The sequence below is a fragment of the Cygnus atratus genome, chromosome 9, assembly GCF_013377495.2.
Source record: "Cygnus atratus isolate AKBS03 ecotype Queensland, Australia chromosome 9, CAtr_DNAZoo_HiC_assembly, whole genome shotgun sequence".
Lineage (NCBI taxonomy): Eukaryota > Metazoa > Chordata > Aves > Anseriformes > Anatidae > Cygnus > Cygnus atratus.
The window spans coordinates 14,546,160-14,561,777 of NC_066370.1; the positions used below are offsets into that span (position 1 = coordinate 14,546,160).

Below are 15,618 nucleotides of genomic sequence, written 5' to 3' on the forward strand. Positions count from 1 at the left end.
AAAAAGGGTGAGAATGCTTTAGGGCAAAATACCACCTCGTTGGCGTCTTCTGCAGCTCAGGTTAGTTTCTGTGACCCTGCTGTTCGTTCCTCTGGCCTCACAGGCAAGATTTGAGGGCTGTTTAATAAGTTTTTTTCCAGTAGAGGAAGGAGAGTACACCCAGAAACAACCTGCAGCAGCAGGCTTCTGAAAAAGCCTTCCAGTATGAGCTGTGGGGGAAAGAAATCAGAGGGTTGTAATGTGGAGCTTTGGTGAGAATTGGTGGTCTATAGCAAGGACTGGATCAAATAATTCAGGGAGCCCTTGCACGCTGCCTGCTCTGTCCGGCTGTGCTGGAGGCAACAGCACGTCTCAAGCCTTGTGAAAATGAAGGTGTGTCCCTCAGAACACTAACTGACAGTAAGGCACGCAGCAAAGTTTATGAGAGTTGAGCCCTTCAGAACAACCTAGACATCCTACAGGCTTCCAGAGCCTGATATGAATAAATAATTTAATGGCTATTAATGTGAATGCTGCTGATTATGAATCTCAGTTCCTATCATATTAAACCCTGCAGCCAGCTCTGCCCTTAAGGAATAGTCTTTGTGCAATGGCTTTGTATCCATGCAAATGTTATCTGTGCTCTCTGAAGAGTCTAAAGCTAAAAAATGGCTTTCGAAAATGTGTAGCACCAGGATTATCATGCCTCGTTTTTTATCAAGTTTACGCTAATGAAAAAGAAAAAAAAAAAAGAACAAAACACAAGACTTCTTAATATCAAAGTTAAATTTAGCAAGCAGACTTCTTAAAGCATCCTTGTCAGTTGAAAGGTTATATTTTATGGCTGGCTTAAAAAGTAAAATTTCACAGCTCTCATTATTTTTCTTTTGTGCCTCACATGCCTCATATTTTTTTTACTGCCCTCTTATAAGTAAAACGATCCCAATGGTGCTGTTACTTTCTTTGCATTCCTCCAAGTGCACGGGCTTTTTGTATGTCTTTCTGAGCATGTTAACAACACGTTAATATGCTTCAGTTAGGTCAGTAGAGATGCAATAGTGCAAAACCAGTAAATAAAGTCCAATGATTCTGTAAGCATTCTCCCGCTTGCCTGATTGAATTTCTGCTTCACAGGTTTTCACCTTCCCAATGCTTTCATGTTGTGAAATATGCTGACAGTGGTTTGTGGCTACACTGTTCATTGCCCTGGGTGACAGTTTTGAACAGGGTGGGACACCGTGTGCCTGTTGCTGAGCCCAGCACCATGGACTGTAGGGACACAAGTGACTGTCCAGGTCCATTAGGACAAATACGGCATCACATAATAAGGTTTTGCTAAATCATTTTGCCTGCATGAAGTCCCAGCCTTCGGATGAGTGAAGTCAGACACTTTGGGACTTCAGGTTATCTTTGTGTCTTTTGCTCCATGCACCAGCAGTTATGTTCCCACAGGACTTCTAATCTTCTCCTTCATTTCCCTTGTTATGAAAGTGATCATATCCATTTTAATTGAAACATTCATGAGTCAGTGTTTATTCCTTGAACAGAATGTGTAGTCCAGCTTTAGTGATTCGTAGAGGATCTGATTCTGCTCTTGTTGCTGCATTAATGATTCAGGATTTAGCGTCGATGAAAACATATGAAAACTATGAAATATTGTGGATATTGAGAAAGGACTGTTATGTCAATGAGCAAGATTTCTCTTTTACATTTTTTTTCCCTGCTCTGGGCTAGCACAAAAAAAAACAACACAAGGCAGGTAAGGATACGTTCCTTCTCCAGTGATATGGTCAGGACAGCCCTGAGCTTTTCTTCCCCTTCCTAACCTGTTTGTTAGAACAGATCAACTAGATTTTTTTAAAACTTACTGTGCCAAGAGTATTTTCAGACCTCTGAAGGATCCAGCTGTGACATATAGTCAGCTTGTAGCTTCCTGCAAGCAGTGTACTGGGATTGAAATAGGCAGGCTCAACAAATGACCTTTCTGTTATTACTGCTAATGTGGCTATTTCTTGTTGTGGATGTTGGTGGCAAGTGCTTTTTTGGAAGGCTTCTTGTGCTTACCCCCAGTGTGACTGTGAGGCATTTCAGATGATGAAGGAACAACTTGAAGTGCAAACCCCACACTGCAGGAGAAGGGGAGCATGTGTGCAGCCACCACCCGGGTTGCCACGTGCTGCTCACTTCCCTGTTTTCCCAGTGGGCACAAAGGGCCCCCAGCTCCTTTAAAGGACAAGACAATGTGCAAGAGGTCGCTGACATTTCACATCCATCACATGCCTGCTTTATTATACCCTGTTGTAGTAAGGCAACCATCCCAGCCATCTCTGGGATCAGTGTTTTAGTTAGATCAGAAGTGCACTTTTGGAGCAAATATCCGAATTGCACTCATGCTGCTCTTTGGTTCATGTCACAGAGTGATCTGAGGCTGTGCAAACTCGGTTCCTTTTGGATGCAGGCAAACTGAAGGGTACCCCCCAGGAGTGCCTCTAATGTGCCTGATGTTTATGCCATGGGACTAGGTGGCAGACGAGCAACTGAACCCGTCCCAAAACATGCACAGGGCGATTGTTGGGTCCTCGCCACCAGCGCTTTCACTCTACCCATTTGGTCCTGCGTTGTAAACACAGAGCCTGTAAACTTAAATGAAATGCTCACAGAGCTGATGGCAAACCCTAGATCTCACTGAGAGTGTGTGCTGCAGTAAGGAGCTACAAATAGGAGATACCAATTTTTAATTCTGGATTGCTTTGTTGATGTGTTTTGGGTCATATAATTTAAAGACAGTTGCAGAGTCTTTTATATATTAGTAACGCAGTAAAATGATCTCCTGCTTTACCGTGCATTGTGCCAAATAGAGTTGCTGTATTATATTACTCTCTCTGGAGTGACTATATTATCTTAGATTGGAAGTTGCAGTCATTAGTTGGCTTCTGAACAGGATCAGATGCCAAAGCTAATCTGAGTTCTCTAGCAAAGTGTGCAACAGAGTGAAAAATTTCACTATAGCCACCGCTACAAAATCTCTAATGATACACTTCCATCTGTCTGATTCCTGGGAAGCAAAGAGTCAGCTACAGTGGGTCACTTGGCTGCCTACACTGAACAGTCGGATCTAAGCTGTGGCATAGTTTGGGTCCATTCAAAATGTTTGTGCATTGTCCACGAGTTATTTCACATCAAAATTAAATTAACAGAAAAAATAATATCTCAGGCTGTCAGCACGTACGTATCATGGAAATCCATTCAAGGTATAAATAAGCCTGGTCTTCTCTGTAAAGTTGTTCTGGGCTATGGGATTTGTCAGCTCTTTCAGGCTAAGCAGAGATACTGTGGTCAATATGTGGATGGGATTTCTATCACAGCAGAGTTGGCTGATTTTCTGACTTCCCAGGAAATAGATGAACAAAGGGCTGTCTGCATTTCATGCCAAACACTTTCTTTCTCGTCTCATTCTCTCTCTCCCAAAAATGTTCTGAGGAGCTGGAGTCTCATTCATTTCTCGGGCTGAATATCCCTCTATTATATGCAACCAGAGACAACAGGCTTTTCATACACGATGAGCAACTTAAAGAATTTTAGATGAGACGGTAGCCCAAAGTGTCTGGCTCAAGGACACAGAGTCTGGAGGACTCAGTACCAGCAGAGGAGCCTGCTGTCAGAACTTGAAGTCCAATGCCTCAGTTACATGATAGATGTTCACCAGCAAACTTCCTCCACTGGCTGTAAATGATGCTCAGGACCAGCAGAAATGAACCTGCAGCCCCTCTTCACAATCTGCTTTGTAGCATGTATCCACCTTCACTGGTGCTCTGGATGATGAGCAGAGGGATTTGAAGCGTTGGGCACATGGTTGTTTGCTTGGCTGCAGCCAGAGCAGCCTCAGCAGAGACAGGGCAGAGACCTTAGGGTAATCCTAACAGGTTTTAGGGAAGCACCGTTTACTCTCTTTTTTTTTTTTTTCTGGCTTGGTCATCAGAAACCATGCGGAGGTGTAGGCTTTGAGGTGGAGATCTTGGTGGGTTCCCTTCGGCCCTCCTGGTGGGCAGCAGAGCTGGCCTCCTCCCAAGAACACGCCACGAACCTTTCCTTTTCTCTGTGTAGGCGCTGCAGCAGCTGTAACGAGGGGGAGGCAAAAGCCACATGAATATTCACACTTCATAACATTCCTTTTTGGCTGTGAGATCCAGCCTGTCCGACACCAGCTCACCCCAACCTCAGCTGATGCTTGAGACCGCGGGGCCTGTGGTTAATTGGCCGGTTGTAGCCACCCTGTCAGTAAGCTGTCAAAATATTAATAATCTAGCACCACTCATTTTCAGGATGGAAGTTTTAGCGGCAAAGAAATTGAATTTCCAGCCCTGGTCATGACAGCTCTGAAATTGGTTTAATGCAGGAGAGATCTTCCCAGCATTAGAGCAGATAGGGAGCGTGTCAGTGTGCTGTGTTTCCACCCGGTCTTGCGGTTGGAATGTAAGTCAAAGCCAAGAGGCTATCTCGGTGTATCACCAGCTTACACTTGTAATGGGCCTGGCGAGCTCCTTGGCAAGTCCTCTTACCTGCTGCCCACGTGGCGTGTTACTCCAAAAAGTGAACTACACAGAAAATTGTGCTAGAGCCTTTTTTCTTTCTTCAGACCTGTGCTCGGTGCCCGGCTGTGCCGCGGGGGCGAGGACAGGCTGGGTTCTGTCGGCGTGCTGAAGCACCGTCCGCAGGAGACTGTCTTACAAAGACAGGGGCTTGCCCGTGGTCCCGTTCTCCCCAACGTTGTTATAACTGTATTACTTCATTTATATCAGAAAGAGAGGACCTTTGCCTAAGAAAATGAACTGGAACCCAGGGGAAATAAGTTTCTCCGCTAGCTCTGACACCTCTGGTTTTACAGAGCACTCAGCAAACTGCTTGGTCTTTCAGTGCTCAGGATCTCTGCACAAAAAATGTAGGAAATAAATGGTCTTCCCTTCCTCTTGTTATGGCAAGGGTGTTTTTATTAAATGCCCAAAGTACTCCTACTGTGGTTTGAGCCTTTGAGGATAATTTTAGTATCAATAATAATATGATAAATCTAATACTTAACTGCTAGTTTTCCAATAAGAGGTGTCTTTTGTAGATCAGAACAAAATAGTGTCATGTTTAAAAAAGCGTAATCATTATTTTAGTTTATACATTGTTGTTATTATTGTCAACAGAAATAAAAATAGCAATATCGCAAAAGTGACCAAAGGCCACAAGTCAATTCATTGTGCCCTGTACTCAGGCTGAAATGAATGCCAAGAAACTCTCTGTGGCCCTATGGAGAGATGACAGGTCCAAAGCAGCCCATCTGGCCCTGCTTCTAGGGTTCTTACATTATTATTTTTCTTCATGGTTATTTCAGGCTTTAGCAGATGAGGCAGTGTGATGCTAATTTAGGAAATCTGTTTTTCTTGTATGCAACTAACATATCTTCATCTTGTCCCATCTTGTCTCATGATCATTATCTCTGAATGCAAAGATGTGTTTCTGGGTACCGCTTTGGAGTAAGCAGAGCTGATAGCAGCGTTACCAATTCCAGACACTTCGTTAGAAAAACAGAATGTAGAGAAGACAATAGATAATGTGGGATTCCTAGATTATAAATGATCCTAGGGTTTCACCAGATCTCCAAGCTGCCAGGAATGCGATATCAGAGACAGTGCTGTCAGAAAACCCCTTTGGTAGGAAGCAGTTGCTTTTCCAGAAGAGTGGTGCTGGACTGCATGGGCCAGGTGCCACGTGAATGAGCCACGTATGTATGCTGTGATCACTGCTCCAGTTCTTAACAGATCCATATTTTGAAAGACTTCCCAATTCCACCTTGAAATGAGATCCAAAATTAAAAAAATAATCAATTAAAATCTAAATATGCCTAATGTTTTGAAAAGAAAGGATAAAATTTTTTTCCGTCCAACCATGAATTCGATTTTGGGGTCCATCAGTAACAAAAAGTTGAGCAACAGATGAAATATGTGATTTTTCTGTGTGTTCCATCTGCGAGTTGCGCATTGTGCAGCCTTTCCTGGGTAATTGCACACAGAGCTGCTCCGTTTTGGGTACCCAGGTCTTCTTCCTGGAGCCTGTTCTCCCCCAGCCTACCCAGGCTCTCCGGGGAGGCATGGAAGCGAGCAGCCGAGCTTGAGGAGTCGTCCTGAGTTATGTTCTTGTCAGCACTCATTAAACTGAAAGCTTTGTTCCTATCAGGTTTGCATGAGCAGCTGCCAAAGGCCAGTGCAGCGAATCCAGGCATTTTTAACTATAAAGTGTTTAGAAGAAATGTGTCTGTGTGGTGAACTGGCCAAGAGCTGAAAGCAGAACACAATACTGAGGTACAGTGGGATGGGTTTGGATCTCAAAAACTCAGTGGGTTCATCTGCTTTGTAGCCAGATGCTAGACCATGGCACATGTGGCTCCATACGAGCTCATTTCAGTTCAGGCAACCAGCTCAGTTTAGGCAACCAGGAGCTCAGCATGTCTTGCAGAACCTCCCTGGGTTTTGGTCAATCCCCTGCCATGTGCCTGGGCAGATGTCCTTGCTGCTCTGCTGCAGGGTTACCGTGGACACATCCCCGTGAGCTGCAATCACACCTTTGTCTCCATTCCTTTGCCAAGGAATGCTGGGGCAGTTTCTGAGACTTGGCAGACCTGCGCTCCACCACAGGCTTTAGTGTTTTATAATGAAGCCAACACACCAAGTATGTACCCTGGGCACAGACAGTTCCTGCAAAAGTGAGAGCAAATAGCCTTCTCGTTACATTTTTCAGGGGCGGTAAGTTGGATTGCTAGTTAATGCTGCTTCCCAGCTCGCTGGGGACTGGACCTGCCACGGATGGTGATTTATTTGAAAATGTGTTCCCTCCAACCCACAGATGGCTCAGGCAGAGTCAAAATACTTGTAGATAACCATATTGTCTCATCAAGTGAGTCTGCGCTCTGCAGCAGGGCTGTGCACTCCCATGTAGCAGCTTGTTATTTTAAAACATATCTGCTCTCTCCTACTTGTAAAAGGCCACCAGGAAGACTTGTCACCAATCTCTCATGGAGCTAGAAGGGGGAGGAAAAGTGGAGTGTGAACAGTAGAATATCACCTGCCATCTGGACAAAGATGTGATGAGATGTACAGTTTGGATGCAGTTTTGCGGTTCTTGATCACGTGCCAAGAGAGCTCAGCCACAATTCTTTCCAAGCATTCCCAGACAGATGCAACCCTGGGCCGTGGAGGAAGCTACACTGGGCAGGAGGACACTGAGCTCACTCAGCAGGCTGTACGCAGGGCATCAGTGCCTGGGGGGTGCTGCTGTGGGCTGCAGGGGGGCTTAGCCTGTGCACAGGACCTACCGGGCGAAAGCCCTGTCCTAGGAATAAGGGCAGCAACAAGCACTTTGGTATGAGGTTTGTGGGCATTTACATTTCCCTCTGGCAGCCCACGTGTCTCTGAGAAGCCAGTGTCTTCATGCGCACAGGTCTCTGTGCATCGCTACCGATGGTGAACTTGTCGGTGCTGTTGGCATCAAAGGGATGCAGATGCTCTGGTTGCTGACAGCTGTCATGATATTTATGATTCCGTATTTACTAGGTGCTCCTTAATATGTTTTAACTGACTTGCTGAACTCTCAGCTATTAGCACTAGCACTGGTAAATACCCCAAGCCTTATTCTCTGGGAGGGAGCCGTTCGGTGTTTTTATCCCATCGGAAGATGCGGCTCAGTAATTGTGCAGAACATAAAAGAGAAACCCGTAAGTGCTGTAAAGAAAGGAAAACTGTTACTCTGGGAGCATGTTAGTTAGATATTTCAGCACTCATAATTAACATCCCTTTCCTAAACTGTGGCACAAACTACTTGCAGAATAGGCTTTTTCTTTTATTGCCGCTCATTTCAGTGACTAAATTTATTAAGTCATTAGGCGTGCATGTGGATGTGTATATTTGCTGTTCTCCTTTGGGTTATAATAAAAGGACATCTTCAGGAAAATATATATATATATAAAAAGATCTTTATTTATTTATTTGGCAATTTTGAGAATGTTTGTAGGGAAATGACAAGCCATACAAACAAGTGGCCCAGTCCTGGGGGATGCTGAGAGCGCAGCTGGGTTTGGGTACGACAGCCAGTGACAGCCTTCCTGCTGCCTGTCACCGTTCCTGCCATGCTCTGGGGACATCAGGGCCTCTCTGCTGCTCGGGGCTTGGCCCAAACAAAGCAAGGGGCAAGTTGCCCGCTCTTGTGATCGGTACCCAGGAGCACCACGCTGGTGCATACCGGGGGGCCCTGTATGCACCTCCCAGCCGAGGATGCTCAGGGTGGCAGCAGAGGCGATGCCCCCAGCCTGGTACGGGCAGGGGTCAGTGCTTCCCTTGCTTGCTTGGGTGGCTGTGCATTCCTGGAATACCCTGTGCCTCCTGAAGCATCATGTCCACAGGTCTGACAGCAGTGTTTCTCCACCAGTGTCTGTGGAGCTTCTCTGTCTTCACAGAAGTGCAAAGGGGAGTCCAATCAAGCTTGTTTTGCTCAAAGCTAAGCTGGGATAGATTTACCTGAGCATGGCAGGTGAAAGATGAGTTATATTAGAAAAAGTCTGTCCTTCACACATCCCCCCCCAGCCCATGTCAGGATTGGGGGCAGAGGCAGCCAGCTGCTCCTGACACCTCCCTGAAGGACCAGACTGGCTCACCTGATACAGAGGATGGCTTGTGCCTGGAAATCCCAACCACATTTCCATCTACAGATGGCAGGAGACACTACTGGGATCAAGGAAAATTAAATATCTTGTTTTTCTAAAACAGAAATAGCTTTTGGGGCAAACCATGGTATCTTATACTCTTCCTGAGCAGGTCTGATGCACTGAAAAAAAAAAAAAAAAAAAACAAAACCAGAATGCCAGCTACATCCATTTGGCTCCCTTCTTTGATTCAAAATGCCACTGAATGTAGTCTCTCTGATTTTCTGAGATAGCTGCCATTTGACTTTTTTTTTTTTCCTAAACTGTGTGATTTCCGATTTCCAATAAAACTGGAGTTAGCACAAACCAGACCCACGTTTGTTTTTCAAAGCAGATCTCATTACTCTGCCGTACTGGAACTGCCTTTTGTTCAAGGGATTGTGTTGAGATACTGAAAACAAGTTGGAGGCAGATGCTAATCATTTTGCATGTAAATGGCTAACATCTCTTTTACAAGTATTTCACACAAGTTTTTAGTTTAACAATTAAAAAAAAGATCTGCTTTTTCAAATCATTTTCAGTAACATCTAGAGACATTTAACAAAATGCCTCAAGCTCTGAATCTCCATATAGTGAACAAATAAATGTATTTATTTCCTTTCTCTCTGAAGATAATTTAGTCAACATATTTTGGCATGACGATAACGCAGACAAATGTATTTATTTTTTCTCCAAGTCACAATCCCACACTTTGATGAGGAGAACCGGTGGCTTTCCTGAGTGAGCTGGGTTCAGGATGGTGCTGCCAAGGGACGAAGAGCACTGCGGAGTTTGTACAGGAAACAGAGGCATGATTTATTTCTTTGTTTAAAGACTGCAAAAGGCTGATGATTAAAAGACGAAGCCATCTGTACCTGGTCATGTTATTTCTATCAAGTGGGGAGTTGGGAAAATAATTGAGTGGGGTTTGCAATAAGCCTGTTTTGAAAGGTCCCTGCACCAAGTGAGGGAGCGAAGTGGGTGCTGCTGACCCCAGGGCTTATCACAGAATTAATTGTGGAGGAGGATGTCCTTGTGGCTTGCCAGAAGCACGTGGGGCACGCAGCCTGAGGGTCCTTCTGCTGTTTTTACCCACCCTGTGTCTGTGTGATGCTGAGAAAATATTGGATTATGGGTTTTCCCATCTAGCACATTTCATCAACACTGAGATTATTTTAAAAACCAAAACAACCAGCAAAGATCTGGCTAATAACTGAGTGGTTTTCCACAAACACCTTCAGGTATCTCCAATTTCAGCCCGTGCTGCAGTTGCTGCTAGGAGCTTGGTTAGCGTGAAGCCTGATCTGCCCACCTGCGCTCTGCTCTTCCTTCCCAGTTCTCAGCACAAGACAACTGAACCGGCATGTCCCACCTGCTTTGGCATCATTGCCACAATTAATTTTGACAGCAAAGCGTGTAGAGAGGTTCTGCCATTAATATCCCAATAGTCTTTTGTTACGAGTCGCCACAAAGCCATCAGCAAGAGACTTGGGCAGGAACCACTTGACATGACAGCTGGGCCTTGTAAACTTGGGAGGCTTGACATTGGCCACCAAGAAGATACTGATGAAGAAAACCATAAGGGTTTTCATGGTAAATAGGTTTAGAGGACACACCAAATATCCCCGGTGCTTGGGACAGTGCTCTGTGTCCTGCTTGTCTGTCTCCGCTCTTTTCTTTTACCTGCTTTTCCGTCTCCATCCCCTTGGTTTTTGTGTCAGGTCCTCACACAGCAGTTGTGCGAAAGATTTCTGGAGCTGAAACCTGTGCAGAGCCCGGGGATCGCTGATTTGGCAGTACGAGGAATTGTGCTGGGGGACAGTGGGAACTAGTTGTTGCTAATGGTGTGGTACGTGTAATAAGAAAGATAATAATAGTGCATAAAACGGCGTTATTTAACTAGAACTTAGCTGTCAAATCTATGGGTTTTCTAAACCTGCCTAATACAGAGAGCTGGAAAATTGGTGATGGTGGTGCCGTGGTTAGTGTCAGGAGCTGTATGTCAACTGAATTGGGGGGACGAGGAACTGGCCAGGCAACTCACAGAAACAATTGGGCAGGCTTGTTTGCTTGTGTCGTTTTGAGGGGAGCTTAAGCATTTAGTGGAAATCGCTATTTTTGCTTTATTATTTTTAAATAAAAAAATCATTAAATTGATCGCTTTAAATATACCTGCTTTAAAATAACATAATTTCACTGCTTGTTTTGGGCGAGTTGGTAGCCACCCCTCCCCAGAGAAAAGTTTTTCAGTCCTCCTAAGGGGAATTTTACTAAGACGTTTGTGTTGGTGGAGTACCCAAGGCTTGGGAAAAGGGACTGAGTCGTCCGCTCTGGTTGTAGAGATGCTCTGCTTGTAGAGATGCTCCCCACCATGGGCTTTGCTGCCTGGCCTGGCGCAGTGCCGAGGAGAGCCCCGGACCCAGGCGGTGGTGCTGGGCAGAGCAGGGAGGACTTCAGCTGCAAACTGCCTGAGCCACGTCTTCCAAGGCCAGGCGAAGCCTGGAGATAACGAGTGGATTTAAGGAGTGCTCAAACACAGATCTTTAGGGAAGCTACTTCAAACACCGTTTTCTAGTGCTCTAAGTCATCCGGTTCTCTCTCAACTTGCTTCACTCCCTCGTCCTAAAATATTTATTCCTCCAGCAAGGAAGGCTCCCAGGGATAGGGCAAAATGACCCATTGGGCTGAAAGTGGTTTTATCTGTGTGGTGCTGATGGATACAAGCTTCACGTTTGTGCAGCCCAGCTCTGCGCTTTCTGCTGCGCTTTATCTTCTGTGGTTTCAAGCCCGTCTGGTTGCGCAGGTCTGCTGCACACGGGATTTATTGTCGGACCAGCAACACTTTATATAACCCCCGGGGCACTGGGGAATACATGCCTGAGTGTTGCTGAGTGTTCAAAATGTTCACTCTTAAAATGAGGTCTGCAGTAAATACGTGGCATTACTCCAGATGCTTTGCTCAGACGTTGGTCATGGGTTTTCCATTAGGAAGGATGGGGGAACCTGAGTGGTGAGGGGTTGGGAGCGCATCGCGTGCCTGTAGCAGCACCCGCCTGCACTCACGGGGCTCTGAGACGCCTCCTGCAAAATGGGATTTTGTTTGATAAAACAGTTTTTTCTTGAGAAATGCTTATTCATTGTAGTTTGAGGGGTTTTTTTTTCTTTTTTTTCTCAATCATATCATAATTTTAAGGAATCCAATGGGAGCATTTGTTTGGACAGGATGAATTTTCATTTAAGTCTGGGAAAAAAAAGTCTCAGACCAATAACTGTGCCTGATTGTGAGGGGCTGGGAGCCCATTGCCGGAGCCCCCCGGCCAGCCAGCTCTTTTCAAAGAGGCTTAATAGCATTTCCCTGTTTTTAAAATCTTGAGAAGTTTGTGAGACCCGGCAAGTTTTCCTCCCCAGCTGGGCACAGCCTCCTCCTGCAGTCTGTGCAAAGCCAGCACGGGCGGCCAAGGCACAGCCAGCCCCCAGCCAGCAGGCTCAGGAGACACCTGGGACAGCCCCTGTGTTCTGTTCCTGGGCAGGTCAGAGACCAGTTCTCTGTATCTGAAGAAATACTTAGATATGAAGTATGTTTAAAATGACTTCGCTATTTGTCTTTGATTGATATCATTATTATTTACCTTTATTGAAAGATACGCGGGCGTTGTGTCAGCATTTCCTCCTGTCCCTTTTGAAAAGAAATAAGTTGGTTGCTTGGTTTGTGTTCCCCAAAACCATTTAAATGCCCCTGGTAAGCTGCTTTTTGCCCATAAGTATTTGAAGAAGCCTCAATGTTTCAGACAATGCCCACTGCACATTTCTTACCCATCACAGGGAAGGTAAGAGGGAAGCCGGGCGAGGCACTGGGGGTAGCAGTGAGCAGCAGGGCTGTCTCTTTGCTTCTCAACTCTCTTGTGTTTTTTGCTTACTATTTCAGCCTAAATCCCTGTTGATGAGACCTGGGAGAACATACAAACTTCACAATACTTCACACAAATGAGGGCATTGCTCTGATGGGGTTTGCATGCTCACCAGGACACAAATTCCTGACTTTTCCTGCACATTTTTCAAGCCCGTTCACTGTGGGTTGTTTTGTAAACCACAGCTCTGCCTTGTCAGGGAAATAAAGCCTTCCCTTTCAGTGGGGAGTGTTCTGGATGAGGATCATTGCTGGGAGCTGGTGTTGCTGATGCCTGTTGTTTTCTATTGTTAAACTAACTGCAATGCGTGACCGCCATGTATCACTCAGCGATGCCTAATTTAGGAGATCAGTGATTAATTCTTGCCATTGCTTTTTCTTCTCTCTCTCCCTCTCTCTCTCTCACTGCAGGATGTTTTCACACCAGAGTGCAAATTTAAAGAATCTGTCTTTGAAAACTACTACGTTATTTATTCTTCCACGCTGTACCGGCAGCAAGAATCCGGACGAGCGTGGTTCCTGGGACTCAATAAAGAAGGTCAAATTATGAAGGGAAACCGGGTGAAAAAAACCAAACCCTCATCACATTTTGTACCCAAACCCATTGAAGGTATGGAATCTCTCCCTCCATCGTTGTGGTGTGGAGGGTGGGTGAGTTTGCAGATACAGATTTGGGGCTGCCTGGATGGGGGTGTTGGGAAGCAAGACCAGAAAGCAAGGGCGATGGTTGTAAAGTTTCAGAGAGGTGCTGGGCTGCACTATTAGTGTTTCATCTACTTTCTTTCCTGTATAATAAACTCTGCACGTCATCCCATAAAAGCTTCTCAGCTTTGGCTTGCTAAAGGATGAATTTAAAAACCCAGCCATATGAGAAGTTACTGGGAAGGGAAAGCAGCCCTGGATCACTTCTCAACATCAGTTGGTGGGCTTCCAGTTCTGTGTAGAGTCACTAGAGGTAGGGTTTATCTCAGCTGATTTTAGAGCATGGGACTCTGTCGACAGTAACAGGAGGCAAATGGGTCCTGCCAGCATAGTTGGGGATGTGCTTATACATCTACAGGTGCTCATGTTTTTGCTTGTCTGTAAAGACAGCCTTGTAAGTCACTGGGGGTAGAGAAAACTTTATCATAGATGTCCACAGTTGGACAAGATGCTCTCACGCCACGTCTTCATCACAGCACGAGACTTCAGTGGAAATAGTAGAGTTGAATTTTTGCCCTCCTGCTACTGCTGACTGTACAGTACTGAAGCGTGCCACAGGCTCATGCCATGACATTTGTTTATGGGCTGGGAACTGGCAAATGTGGAGAAGTAGTGCGGTAAGCCTATTCATTAACAGATATTAACTTGATTTTGGAAACAAGCAAGCATCCTTTTTCTGTTGCTCGGAAATTCAAGAAAAATTCAGCTCAGCATTCACAGGGCATCTGCAGCCTTTGTGCAGAAGATGGAGGTGGTGGAAGAACAGAGAACAGCACAAGCTTGCTTTTCCTGGGCTGTCGCTCATTATTTTTTCTGTAGCCGGGAGCCTTTTCTTGTTTATTTGAGGCACCAGGGAGACTCACTCCCTAAGCCCACTTGGAGTTTTGCTGAGGAATAGGACCTGTTTCAGGCATGAGGTTGGTCACCAGCTTCTCTTCCGTCTCCTCCTCTCCTGCCTTGGGCGGGACGAGAGGCTTCTGCAAGTGCTAGCTTTCCCAGCTGGGTTTCCAGCTCCTTCTGGTGTTTCTTTGCTGCCTGGCTGGGTGTTGGCACTGATCAGTGGGTTCCTTTGAATCCAGATTTCTTTTTTGATGCAGCGTGTGTGGCGTCTGTTGAATGGCTCAGTAGTTGTCTTCTGCATGCATTAAATTAGGACATTCCTGTGGCTCTCCGCACAGGAAGACTTGCCATAATAGAGGTGCTTGACCCGCAGCGGAGTTCTCATTGCAGCAAATGCCTCTCTGGCTTTCATTTTGAAAAACCCAGCCCAGCCCGAGAGCTTCCCTTTCCTGCAGTTGCCTCCTCCCACGCTCGCTTCAATCACAGCTGTCACATAACCTCCCGAGCGAGCGAGCGCTTTGGAAGTTGGCAGCCAAATTAAGGGCTCCTCCACCCCTTCCCTCCTCCGCACGCTTTGCAGGCAGCCTCTGCGAGCGCTGCTGCATCAAAGGGCTGGCAGCCGCCCAAGCCGAGGCACGTGTCAGCTTCCCAAGGCATTCAGCTGTCTGGGGCTGTGACTCCAGCAGGAGGACTCTGTTCCCAAGCCCAAGATTCATTGTAGGTAGCAGAGGGTTGTGGGGAGGGCTGGAGTAAAGCGCGCTCAGCTCCACGTGACTTGTCGGTGCCGCATCCATCAAAGTCTCCGTGAGCAGAGCTTGCAAGCAGAGATGTTACAGAACGGGGGCAATTCCTTCCTTGGTTTAACAGCATCTTTCTCTTTGACGTGACTTGAAGGAAGCATTCGAAGCGCTCCCCTGCTATATGTGCACATCCCTTTTGCTGAGCGCCGTCGCATGTCTCAGCGTGTGAGCTCTGCTGCTTATTCAGGCCAGTACTTCCCAGCTTCGACCCGCAGCACGCACCCGGGTTTGCGTTTGCTCAGATCCCACCGCCAGCATTAATACTGCGACGTGATGGCTGGCAGGGTAATGTATGCCTGGGGATCGTGTCCCTTGGGAAGGAGAGGTGTTGTGTACACTGCCAGGAATCACTTCACCCACCACTCCAATGGCAATTATCTCCGAGCTGAAACTTCCCAGTCGTTCGCCGTGTGCAGAAAAATTATGCAGCAGCTCAGTGAAGGGAACCTTTGCAGGAAAAGGAAACGCAAGAAAGCCCAGGCTGCTCACGGAGCTCATCTGAAGCCTGTTGCTCCGTACTGCTTTCTGAATTCAGAGTCCTTCCCTCAGAATTGCAAATGGGCAATAAGCTAATAAATAACTATGAAATATCCTCCCAGGTAACTTCTAAGGACCACATATATGTATGTGCGTATGTCTATATGCAGTAGTACCTGTGTGTGTGACCTATCACA

General features: G+C 46.1%; 1 protein-coding gene across 4 annotated transcripts in view; it reads left to right on the forward strand.

The window, feature by feature from the left end:
• The window catches only part of FGF12 (fibroblast growth factor 12), a 133,673-nt gene that overhangs the window by 111,975 nt on the left and 6,080 nt on the right, over nucleotides 1–15,618 (forward strand). For all 4 annotated transcript variants that reach the window (XM_035544585.2, XM_050712507.1, XM_035544584.2 and 1 more), the window contains exon 4: nucleotides 13,014–13,212. In XM_035544585.2, coding sequence (XP_035400478.1) covers nucleotides 13,014–13,212 — 199 coding nt within the window. The remainder of the gene's footprint in view (nucleotides 1–13,013; nucleotides 13,213–15,618) is intronic.